The sequence below is a fragment of the Hemicordylus capensis genome, chromosome 10 (assembly GCF_027244095.1).
Source record: "Hemicordylus capensis ecotype Gifberg chromosome 10, rHemCap1.1.pri, whole genome shotgun sequence".
NCBI lineage: Eukaryota > Metazoa > Chordata > Lepidosauria > Squamata > Cordylidae > Hemicordylus > Hemicordylus capensis.
In genome coordinates this window covers 28,830,644-28,846,617 of record NC_069666.1, presented here as the reverse complement: position 1 = coordinate 28,846,617, position 15,974 = coordinate 28,830,644, and the positions used below count along the sequence as shown (strand labels likewise).

General features: G+C 46.5%; 1 protein-coding gene across 6 annotated transcripts in view; it reads left to right on the top strand.

Moving 5' to 3' along the window:
- Positions 1-15,974, top strand: part of RNF111 (ring finger protein 111) — a 38,298-nt gene that overhangs the window by 6,612 nt on the left and 15,712 nt on the right. For all 6 annotated transcript variants that reach the window (XM_053273027.1, XM_053273026.1, XM_053273025.1 and 3 more), the window contains 3 exons: positions 8,543-9,441; positions 12,373-12,499; positions 15,286-15,449. In XM_053273027.1, coding sequence (XP_053129002.1) covers positions 8,562-9,441; positions 12,373-12,499; positions 15,286-15,449 — 1,171 coding nt within the window. In that variant the 5' untranslated portion in view covers positions 8,543-8,561. Of the gene's footprint in view, positions 1-8,542; positions 9,442-12,372; positions 12,500-15,285; positions 15,450-15,974 lie in introns of those variants that run through there.

Genomic DNA, 15,974 nt, shown 5'->3' with positions numbered 1-15,974 from the left:
TAGCACTCCTGGCAACTTATACAATACTGTCCATCTGTGTGATGATCTGCAGGGCACCCTCGTGGACCTCCACCTTCTTGGTTGGGTCCCTGGCACTCTGATCATGCTCTCTGGTTTGGGTAGGGTCGCAGCTTCGTGGGCTTTGCATGCTGAAAGTCTCTGCGTCGGTTTCCAGCATTTGGTTGGGAGAGGCAAGGGTGCTTCAGAGAGTGCAATGCTGCAGTTCTGTCAGTAGAGGAACCAACCGTGGGCTAAATGGGCCCACGTTACCTACTGGTCTTGTGTTTCCTTCTTTCCTTGCATCCTGCTGTGCAACTCTCAGTACACAGGGGCTGTTTCCAGAGGCTGCTTGAACTGCCTTGCCAAGCAGTTCATGTTGCAATGGCAGAGGTTCCGTGTTTTCTCCCCTGGTCCAATGGAAATGGACCTTCCCACCATGGACTGGGAGAGGGAAAGGACGAGCTTCCAGCTGCAGAGTGTAACTTCTCCTGTGCTGTTTTTCTGTGCTTAGTTACCCTCACCACAAATAGAGTTCGTTGGTGGTTTGCTTCCTTCTTGCCGGATGCCTTGGTTCAGTCCAGGATATGGAATTGGCTAGAAGCTTTCCAAGGGTCTATATTTTATTATATGTATATCCTACTTTTCAGTCAAGATTGGTCTCTGCCTTGTCTCTGCCTGGCTTCTGGTGAGTTCAGGTTATGCAGTTTATATAAATGCTTGAGTAAACCGCTTATGAAGGCTTGTCTAAAGAAGCAATCCTCTTGGGCATTCTTGGCAGTGGGCTCCTGCCTCTTGGGAGTCAGTGTTGTGGAACGAGCACTGCAAAGGGTCTTGTGGCAACCTAAAGATGAACCAGTTTATGGTAACGTCAGTGCCCATGTATGTCAGTCTACTTTATCAGTTGCATGAGGTGCTACTTTGCTCAGTTGGCTTGTCACACACACACACTCACTCACACGATAAGCTGTGGGGTCCAAATGGACAGACTCGCTTGCATTTCATAGCCACTCGACTTCCTGTTTGCTTTTTGTTGCTCTGTACCCATATACATGATTTCCTGCCAAATGAGGATAATAGAAAGCTTCTGCTACATACTTTTGTTAGCCTTTAAGACACTCCCAGGCAGGGTTGATAAAACTCAGTAATTTTTTTAAAAATCAGATTTTTAAAATTTAAATTGGTTTTTTATTTAAATCAAATTTTATTTAAATTTATTTTTAAAGCAATTTATAAAGAACCTGGGTTAAAGATACCATCATGAATATTAATCACAGCTTATTATATTGGATACCTGCCTTCTAAACATGAAACCTACATCTATCCCAGAATATGTATTAAGGTTATATCAGACAACAAGAATGTACTTTCATAGAAAATGATGGTTAAAGAGAATCTTTCTGACTAGTAATTTAAATTGTGATTTAAATCATTAAAATTGTCCTTCTGTGAAGCTATTTAAATCAACTTGATTTAAAGCATATCAACACAGCATTCCCTCTGGAGCTTCTGAAACAGGTTCGCTGGTCCCCTCTGTGCTTCCAGGCTCCATTCAAAGTGCTGGTCTTTGTTTCTGAAGCTCTTTGTGGCTTGGGGTCAGGCTTACTGGAGGATGGTTTGCTCCTCAATGAACTTGCCTGTTCTTTGTGGCCATCTAGGCAGGTTCTTGGGTTACCCCACCTGCTGAGGTTGAGCGTGTTATGGACAAGGAATGGGCATCTTTTGAAGGACCGTCTCCCCAAGACTGTGGCCCTGGTGTTCCCTCTTAAGAATTCTAGGTGTCAGGTGGTAACTGGGTTTTGTTTGTTTTTAAACCTGGGTCTTTTAACCCAGGATTACTATGTTTTGTTAATCTGCCTGTTGCCCTTTGCCTTTTTACCTCCTGCTTTTAAAACATCTTATTATTTTACATTTTAACATGTTGTAATCTGGTGAGCCACCATAGAAATAACTGTATTGGTAAGGTAGGAATTTGTGAACCACTGCTAAACTGGGCAAGAAGATTCTCTACTGCAGTATTTTCTCTGTTCCTACCTTATCAACACAGTTATTTTCAAGGCGGCTCACCAGATTACAAGAAAGCCATCAATAAATATTAAAATGTAAATCCACAAGATGTTGTAAAAGCAGAAGGGAAAACAAAAATCAAAAGCAACACTGAGGGTATCAGGCAGATGAAAACCATCTACAGTCCTGGGTGAAATGTCTTCGCTCGCCAGACCCTTGAAGAGGAGAGTTCAATGCAGTCTCTTGAATTCTGTTCCAGATCTCACCTAACCAGACACTGTCCTACATCAGCTTCAAACAAGCTGATGTCACAAAAGTGAGGTTCTGTTGTACCTTTCTGTTGCCTGAATATGAATTGGATGTGTCTCCTGACCCCTGCCAGCAGGAGTGTCGACTGACAGTAGCCGTTGAGTGGAGAAGAGCTGGCCTCCCCAGTATTCCAAGCATCCCTAATTTCTTTAGCTCTGTGGTTTTCCTAAATATGGTATCTCTCTCCCCACTTAATAATGAACAAGCAACATGCTGCCTTCCTGGTTTTGTCATGTAGCACAGTAGCCATGATAATCCCCACTGGCTTTTCTCCTTATTAGAGAAATGCTGAGTATAGAGTTGAGCATTATCTCTTCGTTTAGCATTTTTCAGAACATGGGCCTCTGAGAACTGGAGAAGAGTTCACTTGGAGGGCAGTTTCATTGGTATCATTAGTTAATATGCAATTCCCCAGAATCCCGCTTAGTTTTTATTTGTGAAAATGCATAACCATAAAAATGCTATTTGTATAGCTTTAATGAGCTGCTAATGTGAAATGGTGGTGAGAAAAAATATATGCAAGGCTTAGTCTTGATGCTTTTTCTGTAGCCAAGAGAAATGTATCGGCTACCCCTTCTCTGGTAAGTTTGGCCAAGGGAGAACCTGTCATGAAAGCATCTAGAGACTGTTGCTCAGAACTTATGAAATGGAAGTCCCTGTTTGGCCGTGGGCAAAAATTTGTTAAAGTTGACAAATCCCTTTGAGGGCATAAAAAGTGGAGGTAAGCTGTTAACGTTTTCAAAACTTAATTGCTCATTAAACTAGAGTTGCTAGCCCTTGGGGCTTTCTCAGCAGCCACACCAGATGTGCATTGTAGCAAATGGTGAATTTGGCAACCCACTCCTTCTCTGCTCCTAGGACTCCGGGCTCTCTGGTGTCATCCAGGGTCTGAGAGACAATAAACCCACCAGTTTCTAATTGGGAGAACAACCACCAGCAGTAGATACATTAGTTATTGTGGGAGCAAAAGGTTGCTGGAAGCAGGGCATCCCAGACAGGAATCGCATTTCACCTGCAGTGGGTTCTCTCCCTGGGACTCTGTCGACAGAGGTCTGCCTCTCCACACAGAATTCTGAGATGCTGAATGTTCTGCTCCATTTATGAGCAAGCTTCAAGCCCTTGTGGCTGTGGATGAAACAAGAAAATGTGTGCCCAGTTTGGATGAAGAAATGGGGTGAGGTGTGTGTGTGTTCAGGTGGGTTTCTTGCTAGTTGAAGGTGGGTGAGAGGAGAGCAGCTCGTCACTAACCCAGCCCTTCTCCATGCAAGCCTCCTGTGGAGCCTTTCTGCCTGTCACCATATCTCTTGCTTTCAGACAAAGTCTTAAGTTATCTAGTAAATGCCTGTAGCATAGGTATATTATAATATGTCATATTCCAAGGTTATTGGATCCAGTAGGGTTCCAAGAAGCCTTGGAGTGATTTAGTGTTGGCTCTGCAGCACTGTTCGCTCTAAGGCATGGGCACATGCTCACATGTTTTCTGATGTCCACTCAGTTAATTTTAGATCCCGCTCAGGTTGAATCAGGAAGGCCCCACTCTGAATGCAGGTGCGCGCACACTGCCTTCATACTCCAGCAAACTCACCAGGGCAGTAGACATGATTGCACCTAAGCATCCTCTCCAACCCGCTTCAGAATTGGCCCCTTGGTATATGGAAGAACTACAGGGGCTGAAGCGGTGAGGTAGATGACTGGAGTGCAAGTGGAGGAAGACTCTACTCTAATCCAACAGATTACACCATAGAGTACATTTGAAGATCTATGCTCTGGCAATATGGTCGGCAAAGAATCGATTCTTTTCAGCCCGTATTGCATCTGCAAGTTCACATCCAGCAGAGTTGTTCAGGGTTGTGAGGGCTAGTAAGTTCCCTTCCTCCCTTGAATCAGAACTTGGATCGATCTATTACCCACTGTGACATGTTTAGTGATTTTTGTGTGGATAAAATCTCTTGTATTCAGGCCAATTTGAATTTAGACCCCACAATTACTGCAGTGTCTGAATTGGAGGTGTCCAGCAACGACTCCTATTTGGTCAGGCTGGATCAGTTCCAGTTTGTGACTTGTGAGGATGTGGACAAGCTGCTTGGAGCAGTGTGGCCTACCATCTGTTCTCTTGACCCTTGCCCAACATGGCTTATACTATCTGGCAGGGAGGTTGTTGTGGAAGGCCTAGTAGAGATCACAAATGCTTCTCTGAGGGAGGGCAGGATGCCTCCTTGCCTTAAGGAAGCAATTTTTAGACCTCTTTTGAAGAAGCTTGTATTGGATCCCTCAGAGTTAAGCAACTATAGGCCTGTCTCCAACCTTGCGTCGTTGGGCAAGGTGATTGAGAGGGTGGTGGCCTCCCAACTCGAGGCAGTGTTGGATGAAACTGATTATCTAGATCAGGCTTCACTCTCAGGTGCATGCACGCACCAACCTCCAGGCCCCCACACAACCATTTCTGGCGGGTGTACAGTCTCTGCTGCACCTGCCACCACCACCCAATTGCCTGCACCCCATTTCCCCAGAAGGGAAAGGAAGCATTGCCCCATTTCCCCCTCTCACCAGTCGCCACCTCCCTCGCCCACCTGGCCGGGCCTGAGCTGCCACCTGCTCCAGCCAGAGGACAACGGAGGAAGGAGGAAGCCAGAAGAGGGTGGAGGGAGGAGGACTGGTGGTGGCTCCCCCACCCCGCCATCTTCCCCATCCTCCACTGGACGTTGCTTGCAGAGGCGTGGTGCAAACTGTAAAATGCAAGAAAAGTGACAACTCTAACCTTCTCAATTTCTCGCCTACCTCCAGAATTGCCCTGCTTGATTTCCCCCAAAACTGCATCTGAATGGTTCAGCCAGTAGTAGTCCGAGGCCCTCTGGCTGCTGCTCAGCCCCTCTGCGACAAGAGGGCAGCTCAGCAGACAATTGCCAAAGGCTTTCCCGCCCCACAAAAAAAGACTGTCGCCTATACCAGTATAGAAAGATTGTGCTCCTTGTTTATAAACACACAGTATGAATTCACATCATATGCTCAACAGGTGTACTGTGTACATTTGTACATCCTGATATAGATTTGAAGCACCAAATCTGGTGCAACTGCGCTCTGATTTTCAGATCCATGCAGGGCACTTTGAGGTGGCGGCTCCCGGATCAGTGACTGGCTCAGGGCAGTGGTAGGAAGAAGGAAGAGAAGAGCAGACCTTTCCTTTTTGTAGCTCACAGCAGGCACAAACCAAGCCTTGTCCACAATCCCAGGGCCAAATTGCCTAGCCTAGCCTGAGGGCGAATAGCCCTTTCTCCCAGCACAAATAATGGAGAACCTGAACTCCTTGATCCAGAAAAAGGGAAGAACCATTCCCACGTTAAAAGAACCGGTTAACTTTCATCCCCACTCCACAGAAAGCTTATTCTCTGATTGGCGTGAATGAGGGCTGCGTGGGGGCAAGGGCCAGCCCCCTCCACTGAGCAGGAGGGGCCACAGAGAGTGAAGGTGCTGGACTGAGAACCTGGACCTTCTGTGTGCAAAGCAGCTACACAGACCTAATAACTCAGAGTCTACCACTGAGTTAGCTGCCCTGAAAGACAAGAAAAGAACCCCCCCCCCGCCTGCAAAATCTCTCTCACAGGATCATTTTAAAAAGAGAGAGCAAACTCCATGTGAGTCATCCTGTTTAAAGGAAGGATGGGATACAAACTACTTTGGTTGAACTACTTGAAGGGGGATCTTCTCCCCCTACAGATTCCTGAGTCAAGTTATTTATTTATTTATTTATTTACACTTCTATCCCGCTCTTCCTCCAAGGAGCTCAGAGGTTACATGGTTATTTTTCTCCTCACAATGATCCTGTGAGGTAGGTTAGGCTGAGTCATGTATGACGGGCCCAGAGTCACCCAGTGTGTTTCATGGCTGAATGGGGATTTGAACTCGGGTGGTCTTGGTCCTAGTCCAACACTCTAACCACTATGCTATGGACTTGGCCCATCTTTTCTATTTTGAGAAGTCTTAATTCCTAGATCTCTACCAAACCAATCCCAAAGACTTGAAGCAAATAGCAATAGGTTAAAATCACAATAGCCCCTTGGTGAATTTCCAGAGGAAGGACATAATCACAGGCAGAGACCAGCCACAGGAAGCTGTGCTTACACAGTCTAAAGTTGGTAGGCTTAATGGGTATCAACCTTTTTGCCCTGTGGGCAAAAGCAGCATGTGGTCCTCAGGTCACCTGATCCCTGCTGAGCTGAAAGGTGCAGGACACCTGCTGGATAAGGAAGTGAGAACCTCAAACTGGCTCAGAGCTGGTTCGGGGTTCTAACTGTGTGGGTTTTTTTGTTTTTTAATAATAATAATAATAATAATAATAATAATAATAATAATAATAATAATAATACCGCCGAATCTACTGGCCTCCAGAGGAGGAGGGAGGGAGGAGGATGGGTGGTGCCCCCCCCCCAGCAGCCCAGAAAGACCGGAGGTGGTGTAAAAAGAAGTTTAAAATGTTTGCATTAGTTATATCGGGGGCTGGGAGAAATTTTTAAAAAATTATTCCCCGGGGATGGGGTGCACGCACTGCCTTGATAGTGCCACCAAGAACAAAACTCTTTCTGCTCACTGGAGATTAGAAATTAGAGGGAACACTGATCTAGACCCACTGCAGACTGGCTTTCAGGTGGGCTTGGTCGGCCTGATGGATGATCTCCATTGGGAATTGACAGAGGAATTGTGACTCTTTTCGTCCTTTTTGGACCTCTTGGTGGCTTTTGATACTATTGACCATAGTATCCTTCTGGAGCATCTGAGGGGGTTGGGGGTGGGAGGCACTGCTTTGCAGAGATGGTAATGGGCTGGATGAGAGATAACACACTGAGACTGAATCCAGATAAGACAGAGGTACTTATTGTGTGGAGTCGGAACTCGGGAGATGATTTTGATCTGCCAGTTCTGAATGGGGTCACACTTCCCCAGAAGGAACAGGTGCACAGTCTGGGGGTGCTTCTGGACACAAAGCTTTCCCTGGTGTCCCAGGTTGAGGCAGTGGCCAGAGGTGCCTTTTATCAGCTTTGGCTGATACGCCAGCTGCACCCGTTTCTTGAGATAAATGACCTCAGAACAGTAGTACATCTGCTGGTAACCTCCAGACTTGACTACTGCAATGTGCTGTATGTGGGGCTGCCTTTTTACGTAGTCCGGAAACTTCAGTTAGTCCAGAATGCGGCATCCAGTCTCTGAGTCATCTTGGAGTGACCATATCACTCCTATCTTTAAAGATATACACTGCCTGCCGATATGTTTCTGGACAAAATACAAGTTTTTGGTTATAACCTATAAAGCCTTAAAAGCTTAGGCCCTGGGTATTTAAGAGAACATATTTACTATGAGCCACACTGCCCATTGAAATCATCAGGAGAGGTCCATCTGCTGTTGCCACCAGCTCTTCTGGTGGCTACTAGGTAACAGGCCTTATCTGTTGCTGTCCCCAGGCTTTGGAATGTGTTCCCTGCTGAAATAAGAGCCTCCCAATCTCTTACAACTTTTAAAAAGGCAGTCAAGACACATTTGTTCACCCAGGCTTTTAATTAGATACTGTTTCAATAGTTTGGTTTTTAATAGTTTTAACGTTGTTTAAAATTTAAAATTGTAATGTTTTAACCTTTTTACTTTTATTGTTTTGTGGTAAACTGCCCAGAGACTTGTGTTTTGGGAAGTATACATATGTTTTTTAATCATCATCATCATCATCATCATCATCATCATCATCATCATCATCATCATCTCCTCTCTGGCTCTAGAAGTGCCAAAGATCAACAATACTCTTGAGAATATTTTGCATTTTCATTAAAGCTCATTGTGTGCTAGTTTTGTTGTTTGGCCTCAAATTTTAGAATCACATAAGAAGGTAAATGTCTTTGTTCAGGGCATTGTCACTTTTTTTTTTTTTTTAAACATAGGCTTGGGTGTTTTCTTAGCTGAAGGGCAGTTAAGTATTAATGTCACTCCAGTCGTGTATCCTAGTTAGTGACCTCTGTTCCCATCTTCCAGTTCTGTTACATGCTATTTTAAACATGGAAACTTGCAGGGAGGAGAAAGTTGACAAGCACTGGGTGGAGTGTGTGAGTTCTTCCCCAGACTTGGGCAACTTATTAAAAGAAAGTAAACTGTATTCTTCTAAGGAAGTTCTGAGTAGCTATCTGACAGCTATTTGCATGGTTCAGTATTCAAAGACTAATGCCTGTCTCTCATTTTCCTTCCTGTCCAGGCCTTCCCTGCCGCTTCCCATGTCTCAATGGACTCCTAAATGTAATATAGTCTGTACTCTAGAAGCGGATATGAAGAGTGACGTTTCTTCTGGTGCACCAAACAGCCAGGAGAGTCTGAAGGGGATCCTCTTGAACCCTCAGTCCATTGAGGCAGCCAAAAGCTTCCCTGAAGAAGTCAAGATGATTGCCAGCAAAGTAGGGGATGAATTCTCTCACCTGTGTGGCGATGCTCAAAAGCAGAAGGATGTCAGTGGAAACCGTCCAGAGCAAGAAACCCTGGTCATGCGGAAGAAGCGGAAGAGCCAGCAGGCTGGCCCGTCGTATGCCCAGAACTGCGGCAGCAAAGAGAACCCGCGGATTCTAGGGCTGCGGCAGCGCCTGGACACACAGAGTGAAGACAACGACTCCTCTTTCAGTGACTGTGTCTCTTCCCCTTCATCTAGCTTGCATTTTGGAGATTCGGACACAATGACGTCCGAGGAGGACAAGGAGGCGGCTCCCGTCAGGCACACACGGGCAGTGTTGAATGCCTCGAACAGAACTCATGGCTCTCGGCCACAGAAGTGGCCCCGGACGGAAACTGAATCTGTATCGGGCTTATTAATGAAAAGACCCTGTTTCCACAGCAGTAGCTCCTTGAGGAGGGTCCCCTATAGGAAACGGTTTGTGAAAACGAGCTCCTCGCAGCGGACACAAAACCAAAAGGAGCGGATTTTAATGCAGCGGAAAAAGAGAGAGGTATTAGCCAGACGCAAGTATGCACTGCTGCCCAGCTCTAGTAGCTCCAGTGAGAACGACCTCAGTAGTGAGTCCTCTTCCAGCTCGACCACTGAAGGAGAGGAAGACATCTTTGTATCAACTGGCGAAAACCACCAGAACAGTGCCGCTGTTCCCTCAGGTAACCCTGTGCCTCTTGCAGAATGGCGGAGTTTTCATGCCCCTGTGCCTTGTGCATCGAGTTGGCCTTGCCATTTGTTTAGAGTCCTAGACAGCAACTGTTTTCACCAGGGAGCTTCCCTTCTGTGAAGGGGAACCAAAGTTCCTGTCTCGAGTATGGCCTGCCAGCCAGCCCCTTGACTGCCACGCCCTCCAGAGCCTAGGTTCCACCTGAGGGCTTGCCGTTGTCATCCTTAATCTACAGGCTCCCAAAAGAGAGTGCATCTTCCAGGTGGGAAAGCACAAGGGAGGAGGCATGCCCCTTTGGGTCAAGTTTCGGGCGGCGTTAGGAACGTGATGTGGTGACAGCAAACCCGAAATCTCTTTGGACTAGAAATGGCCAAGGGATCCCAAAGTCCAGCATCTGCCCCACCAGACAGTCAAAACCACCTTCCTGCCACAAACAGAGCAGGCATGTAAGCAGAATGTCCTGCCCCAGGTCAGGGGTAGGGCATTTAGCCTGGCCTTGAGTGAGTTTTAAATGGATTAAGCTGCTTTAACTTTGATTGTTTTGATGGTGGTTGTTTTTGGTGTTTTTTTTGGTGTTTTTTTATCTGTTTTTATTTATGTGGATTGCCTAGAGCCATCTGGGTCAGGCAGTATAAACATTTAATAAATTAAAACTATGCAAAGCAGCATCCTCCAGCAAGTGAGCCAGACTGCATTAGGAAGTTGCCTTGTCCAGAGACACCCTTGGTCCATCTCACTCAGTCTTGCCTACACTGCCTGGCAGCAGCTCTCCAAGGCAGAAGTCTTTCCCAGCCCTACCTGGAGGTGTTTCCAGGGACTGAACCTGGGACCTTCTGCCTGCAGATAAATGTTCCACCCCTGAGCTACGGCCCCGCTCCAAATATCTTACAGCAATCAGCATTTGCATGTAGTCACCCATCCAAATGCAAACCAGGGTAGACCCTGCTTACCCCAAGGGAACACTACATGCTTGCTTCTGTAAGACCAGACATCCCAAGCTCCGTAATCAACCTGCTCTAGGGCACAGCTTCTTATTTCTCCTCAACCCCAAATCATATGAATGGTCAGGATCTGCTTACAAAACAGAATGTCTGAATGGCCTTTGGATCTGCCCACTTGCTACTGGCTGCTCTTGAAGAAATGCTCCATGCATGAGAGCAAAAGAAGCCCTTGTATATTCCAAGCAGTCTTTTAAAAAGGAAAAGCACCCTTCCTAGAGCCCTTGGTGAAACTGGCTGGCCACATACGCAAGTATGCACCATGCTTATGTTTGCAGTATTTTGCCCCCAACCCATCAGGTGTTCAACGGCCCCCTTTGTAACTTCTTTTGCAGTTCTGTGAGGACACGATATGCCATTTGCATTCACAATATCAGTTGTCATTCATGACAAATACTTATATACCATTTTTCAACAAAAGTTCCCAAAGTGGTTTACATAGATATAAATCAATAAATAAAATGGCTCCTCTCCCCAAAGTGCTCACAATATAAAAAAGAAACGTACGATCGACACCAGCAACAGCCACTGGAGGGATGCTATGCTGGGGATGGATAGGGCCGGTTGCTCTCCCCCTGCTCAATAAAGAGAATCGCCACTTAGCATTTAAACAAAGTAAATAAGTTTATGGCTTTGCAGGTCTGAAAACAAGAAGTGACTGCAGAAGATTCCTGTATTGATGGATTCAAGGTTCCTCCCCCTGCCTGGCTACCTGCCCCATGGCTGCCTGTTCTCCTTCCCACCTGCCCCGCTACCTTCCATTGCCTCTTTTGCTTCTCTCATCACCATGCTGCTCATTTCCTCAGACCCTTGTGGCTTCTTGGGCATCAGGCCCCCGTTCCCTGTTCCTAGTACAAAAGCAAATGCACAAATATAGTCAGCCTGTTAAACCCACCCACCCACCCCATATTTCTAATGATACTAATTCTAAGTGTGTTCTCGTGCCTCGAGAAGGATCCCTGTGCTCTGTTCCAGCTAGACAGCAGGGTGGTGGTTTTGTAGAACTTGAATAATGACACATACAATCAACTCAGAGGGCATTAAGAGCAGTTGAGTGGAGATACATGTTAACTATCCTGTTGATGGCTAGGAAGCCCCTTTCAGAACCTCTTGATGACAACCCATTCCCAAAGGGCCACTTCACACATGATCAGGCTTTTATGTGGGCGTTGTTTCTGTATGATGTGCAGTCAGTTACACAGCTGTTGGGACTGACACTTCCAACAGTTTATATGCAAGGGATCTTGTCACTGCAAGAACTCCATAAAGCTGGAATGTTCTGTCCTGGAAAAGCTGGGAAAATCCCAGATGCTGGGATGTGTGTAGGAATTTGAAAAGGTTTTCCAGCCTTGCTCAGTCACTGCTTTGGAGGTAAAAGGTGCTGTGAAACATAAATTCAGCCCGAGTTGTCAGAATTTCTGTGGTCCCAATGCATGTGACGCAGTCCTGGCTGGAGCTAAGCGGACCTGGATGTGGTTGTTTCCTCAATGGATGGGAACCATTTCATGGGTTTGGGAACCCATGGAGACAGCTTTGCGTTCTCTTGGGGAAAATCAGGCTACAAATTTAAATTGTGTAGAGTTGCTCTGATTCCATGGTGTTTGAAGGACTTGCTTCACACACAGGGATGTTAGTGACTACTTGGTAGCTCTCAGCCTTCCTGGCCCATCAAATTGCTGCCCCTTTGATGGAGGCAAAATGCTCTGAAGCATCATTGAAATGGCCATTGTCTCATACAACTAAATGTAGTTGCCATAGGAGAGCTTCCTTTCCCCCTTCGTGTTTTCTGAAATGTGTATTGATTGCCTCCATTTCACATCACATTTTATGCATTCATTCATTCATTTATTCATGCATACATGCATACTCACTCTGTGAAATGCAGTCCTAATTCAGTTGCCTCTACTTTCCATTCTGCCTTTCAGGGAGTATCGATGAAGATGTTGTGGTGATTGAAGCATCCTCTACTCCCCAAGTCACTGCCAATGAAGAAATCAATGTTACCTCAACAGACAGTGAAGTAGAGATTGTAACTGTTGGGGAAAGTTACCGGTAAGACTTCTGTGGAATCTACTTCCATTCTAGCAGTTTATGGCTGTCATTTTAGTGGTTTGTTAAATCTTTATCCAGCGTGTTTTGCTTCAACCTCTGTGTGAAGCCTTTTGTATCAAGTGTATAACCTACTTGTTGTAGATCATCTATGACCCCTTCTGAAAACTCGTTCTGAGACACCTGTTATCTTTAAACTAGAAAGCTGTTTCCTGTTAGAAGAGTGGAGGAGGTGTTGTCCCTTCGGTTAGACCTCAACATTTTGTTCATTTGGGCTGCTGAGTCTCCCAGTTTTAAATATTTTATCAGAAGTTGGAGCAGACAGCAGAAATCAAGAAAATCTAACGCATAAGATAAGCAAAAACCCCAAACCACTTTGATTCAAATCCCCCAAAGTCCTCTTTAAAAAGCTTGGCCTTGGCCTGGCTCTTGAAGACATATAGTGATGGAGCCATACAGGTCTTCCTGGAGAGGACAATCTGGAGGCTTGGTGACACACCCCAAAAGGCCCTGATCCTTGTGTTCACACAACAAATCACATCTAGTTAACAATAAACATTGGGTAGTACATACTTGGGGCTGAAGCACAACGTGCTTGCTCTATGGTTATACTCAGATATATTTTATAGTACCTAATATACTGTACTTGTCTCACACACAGTTAACATACAATCCATTTTATGGTGTTGCGTCACAGATTTCCAGACTTGTGCCTCAGGCACATGAAAGATTAGCCCTGTCATGAAATGGGAACATAAAATGAGGAAACAATGGAGGGTTTATTTTTAATATGTACTTCCTTTTTCCTGTGCATTCCATTTTTACAGTGAACCTTGCAGCTTAGCTGTCATCTTTATTGCTCCTGCCTCATCAAACCATGCACATATTTTATTTTCTTTGTGTAGCACATGAAAGCCAGCTCTCTACAACGGCAGGGACGTTCTGTGGCTATGCTGGGGTGGGGTGGAGGGGCAGATATTCACATACCTCCCGCGTTACCAGCAATTTCACTCTCTTTGCTCTGAGGTAGCCTGGATGCAACTGTGGCCGTGGAACATCTGGGGATGTCTGGATCAAAGATATTCTGAATTTAGTTGCCCCAGCAAATTGGAAGAGCTGAATGAAGGCTGTTCTCTTTTCTAAGTTCTTGGGTTGGATGACTCCTTCTCCTGTTACAGTGGACAGTGAAATGATCAGCAAGTCTAATACATGTTCAGATTTTGTATTAGGACCCAGCCCCTGCTAACATTGTTCTGCATTCATCAGCTCCTTCCCGCAATGCAGCACCAGTCATCTCTTTGGTGGCTGAGTTATTTAAATATTTTAAATATATTAATAATACATTAAAAATATATAACTTTTAATGTATTAAAAATTAGGCCCCTGCTAATTTGGCAAAGAGGCACTTTTAACGTGGTGATTCACTTTCTTTAGCAGGGGGAGAGTAACTGGCCCTATCCACCCCCAGCACAGCATCCTTCCAGTGACTGTTGCTGGTGTCTATCTTATGTTTCTTTTAGATTGTGAGCCCTTTGGGGACAGGGAGCCATCTTATTTATCTGTTGTTTCTCTGTGTAAACCACCCTGAGCCATTTTTGGAAGGGCGGTATTGAAATCAATTAATAATAATCATAATAATATTTATACCCTACTTTTTGATCAAAATGGTTTCCAAGGTGACTTACAAAGCATCACAGCAATGCTGAAAATGAGATAGCCACTTGGTTCCTCCAGCTGGGAACAGAGCGCAGAGTGTTCTCTTCTTCCTCCTGCAGTCCCAGGACAATACAGGGATTCTTGAACACAGCTGAGAACACAGCGCCAGAGCAGCAAACTTGGCCCTCCAGATGCTATTGACCTACAACTCCCATCATCACAATTTATTGTGGCTGGAGAGGATGAGAGTTGTAGTTCAACAACATCGGGAGGGCCAAATTTGCCCTGCCCTGGAGAATCTGTTGATCAGGGCAAAAGCATATTTTAGGCTTATTTTACCACAAGATTTTCCCTCTTCCTCTCCTCCTCTGGCCCTGGCTCCAGTCTTGTGTTTTTCATTCACTGAGCCCAGCAGAGCATTGCATAGAGTGCCCGGTCCCTCCCTGGTTCCGATCATTGTAATCCAACTTAAAGTGGGGGGAAGAGTTGGACACAAGCACTTTTTCAGCCTGGAACAAGGCTAGGCTGACTTGGGTCTCACTGAATGAATTGCCAATTTAGAGGTTCTGAAACTGTAGCATCAACATGTAGGTGGCTAGTTTCTTCAGAGCCTGATGTGTGCTGGGACTTCTGAAATTCTGGAGACATCAGGGTCTGGTCATGGGGAGAAGATGAGTGTTCCCCACTGGAGGGGTTCAATATTCCCCCGGGGGTGAGGGGTCAGGGCCTCTCGGGGGAGGAGGAGAATCTGGATCTGCACTGGGTTGGGTACTCAGTTAGACCATCTGGCTGAAAAGGCATTTGTCAAGGGACAGGGTGAAATGTAGACTGTAGAGGCAAGCTGAAGTCTCTTCCTGAAAGATGGTCCAGGCCAAGGAGGCAGATGCTGAGAGTGGGGGGCAAAGAGAGAAGCAGTTATTGGGGCTGGCAAGGACAAGGAAATGGAGAAGGCTCCCAGGGCTGGGGCCCAGCCCAAGAACAGGCAGGGCGAAGGCATGGAGGCTGGAACATTCACAAGCACTCCCCAGAGGTCAGGGATCACAGCTGGATCAAAGAGTTAGTCGTGACAAGCATCCTGGGTAGAAAGCCAAGCTTCCCCTCTGTCTTCCAAACGCCTGTCTCTCCTCTGCCAGGTCTCGTTCGTCAGTGGGGCATTCGAGATCTCACTGGGGCCACAGTTCGGGCTCCCATGCTTCACGACCCCAGGAGCAGCGGAACCGCAGTCGGATTTCCACCGTCATCCAGCCGCTGAGGCAGAACGCAGCAGAAGTGGTGGACCTCACCGTGGATGAGGACGGTGGGTGGCAGCAGCAGCGACTGGCCCTGGAGCCCCTGTCAGCGAGAAGCCGGGGCTTGGGGCAGGAAAGGGAGGTGCCTGCCTCTCTCAGTGATGTGTTTCAGGCATGGGGAGTGCTCTCTAGGGTCACTGCCCTCTCTGTATGCACCCCACCCCACCCCAGCACCATTGCCAGTGTTTGGAACTTCAGTGGTTCCCTCCCGTGCAGCAATATTCTCTGATTGGCAAAAAATGTGCATGTTGGAGAGGCTTCCTGCACATGCTCTCGGCTTTCCACTTCCCCTCAAAGAATCTGAAGTTGCACTGGGAGGTTTTGCTGTAGGCCATCTAGTGTGGGCCTTGGCGACCTGGGCCCCTTCTGAGCTCATCCACAGGCTTCTTTGCTCCCATGAACCTGGCAGCTATTTCTTGCCACCTCTGTCTGGCTTCCGGTGTGCTTGGGTAGTCGGGGAATGTGAGCTGCCCCATGCCCAGAAGTTGGTCTCAGCCCCACTTCCGGAGATGCCGAGGCAGGTGTGTCCTGCC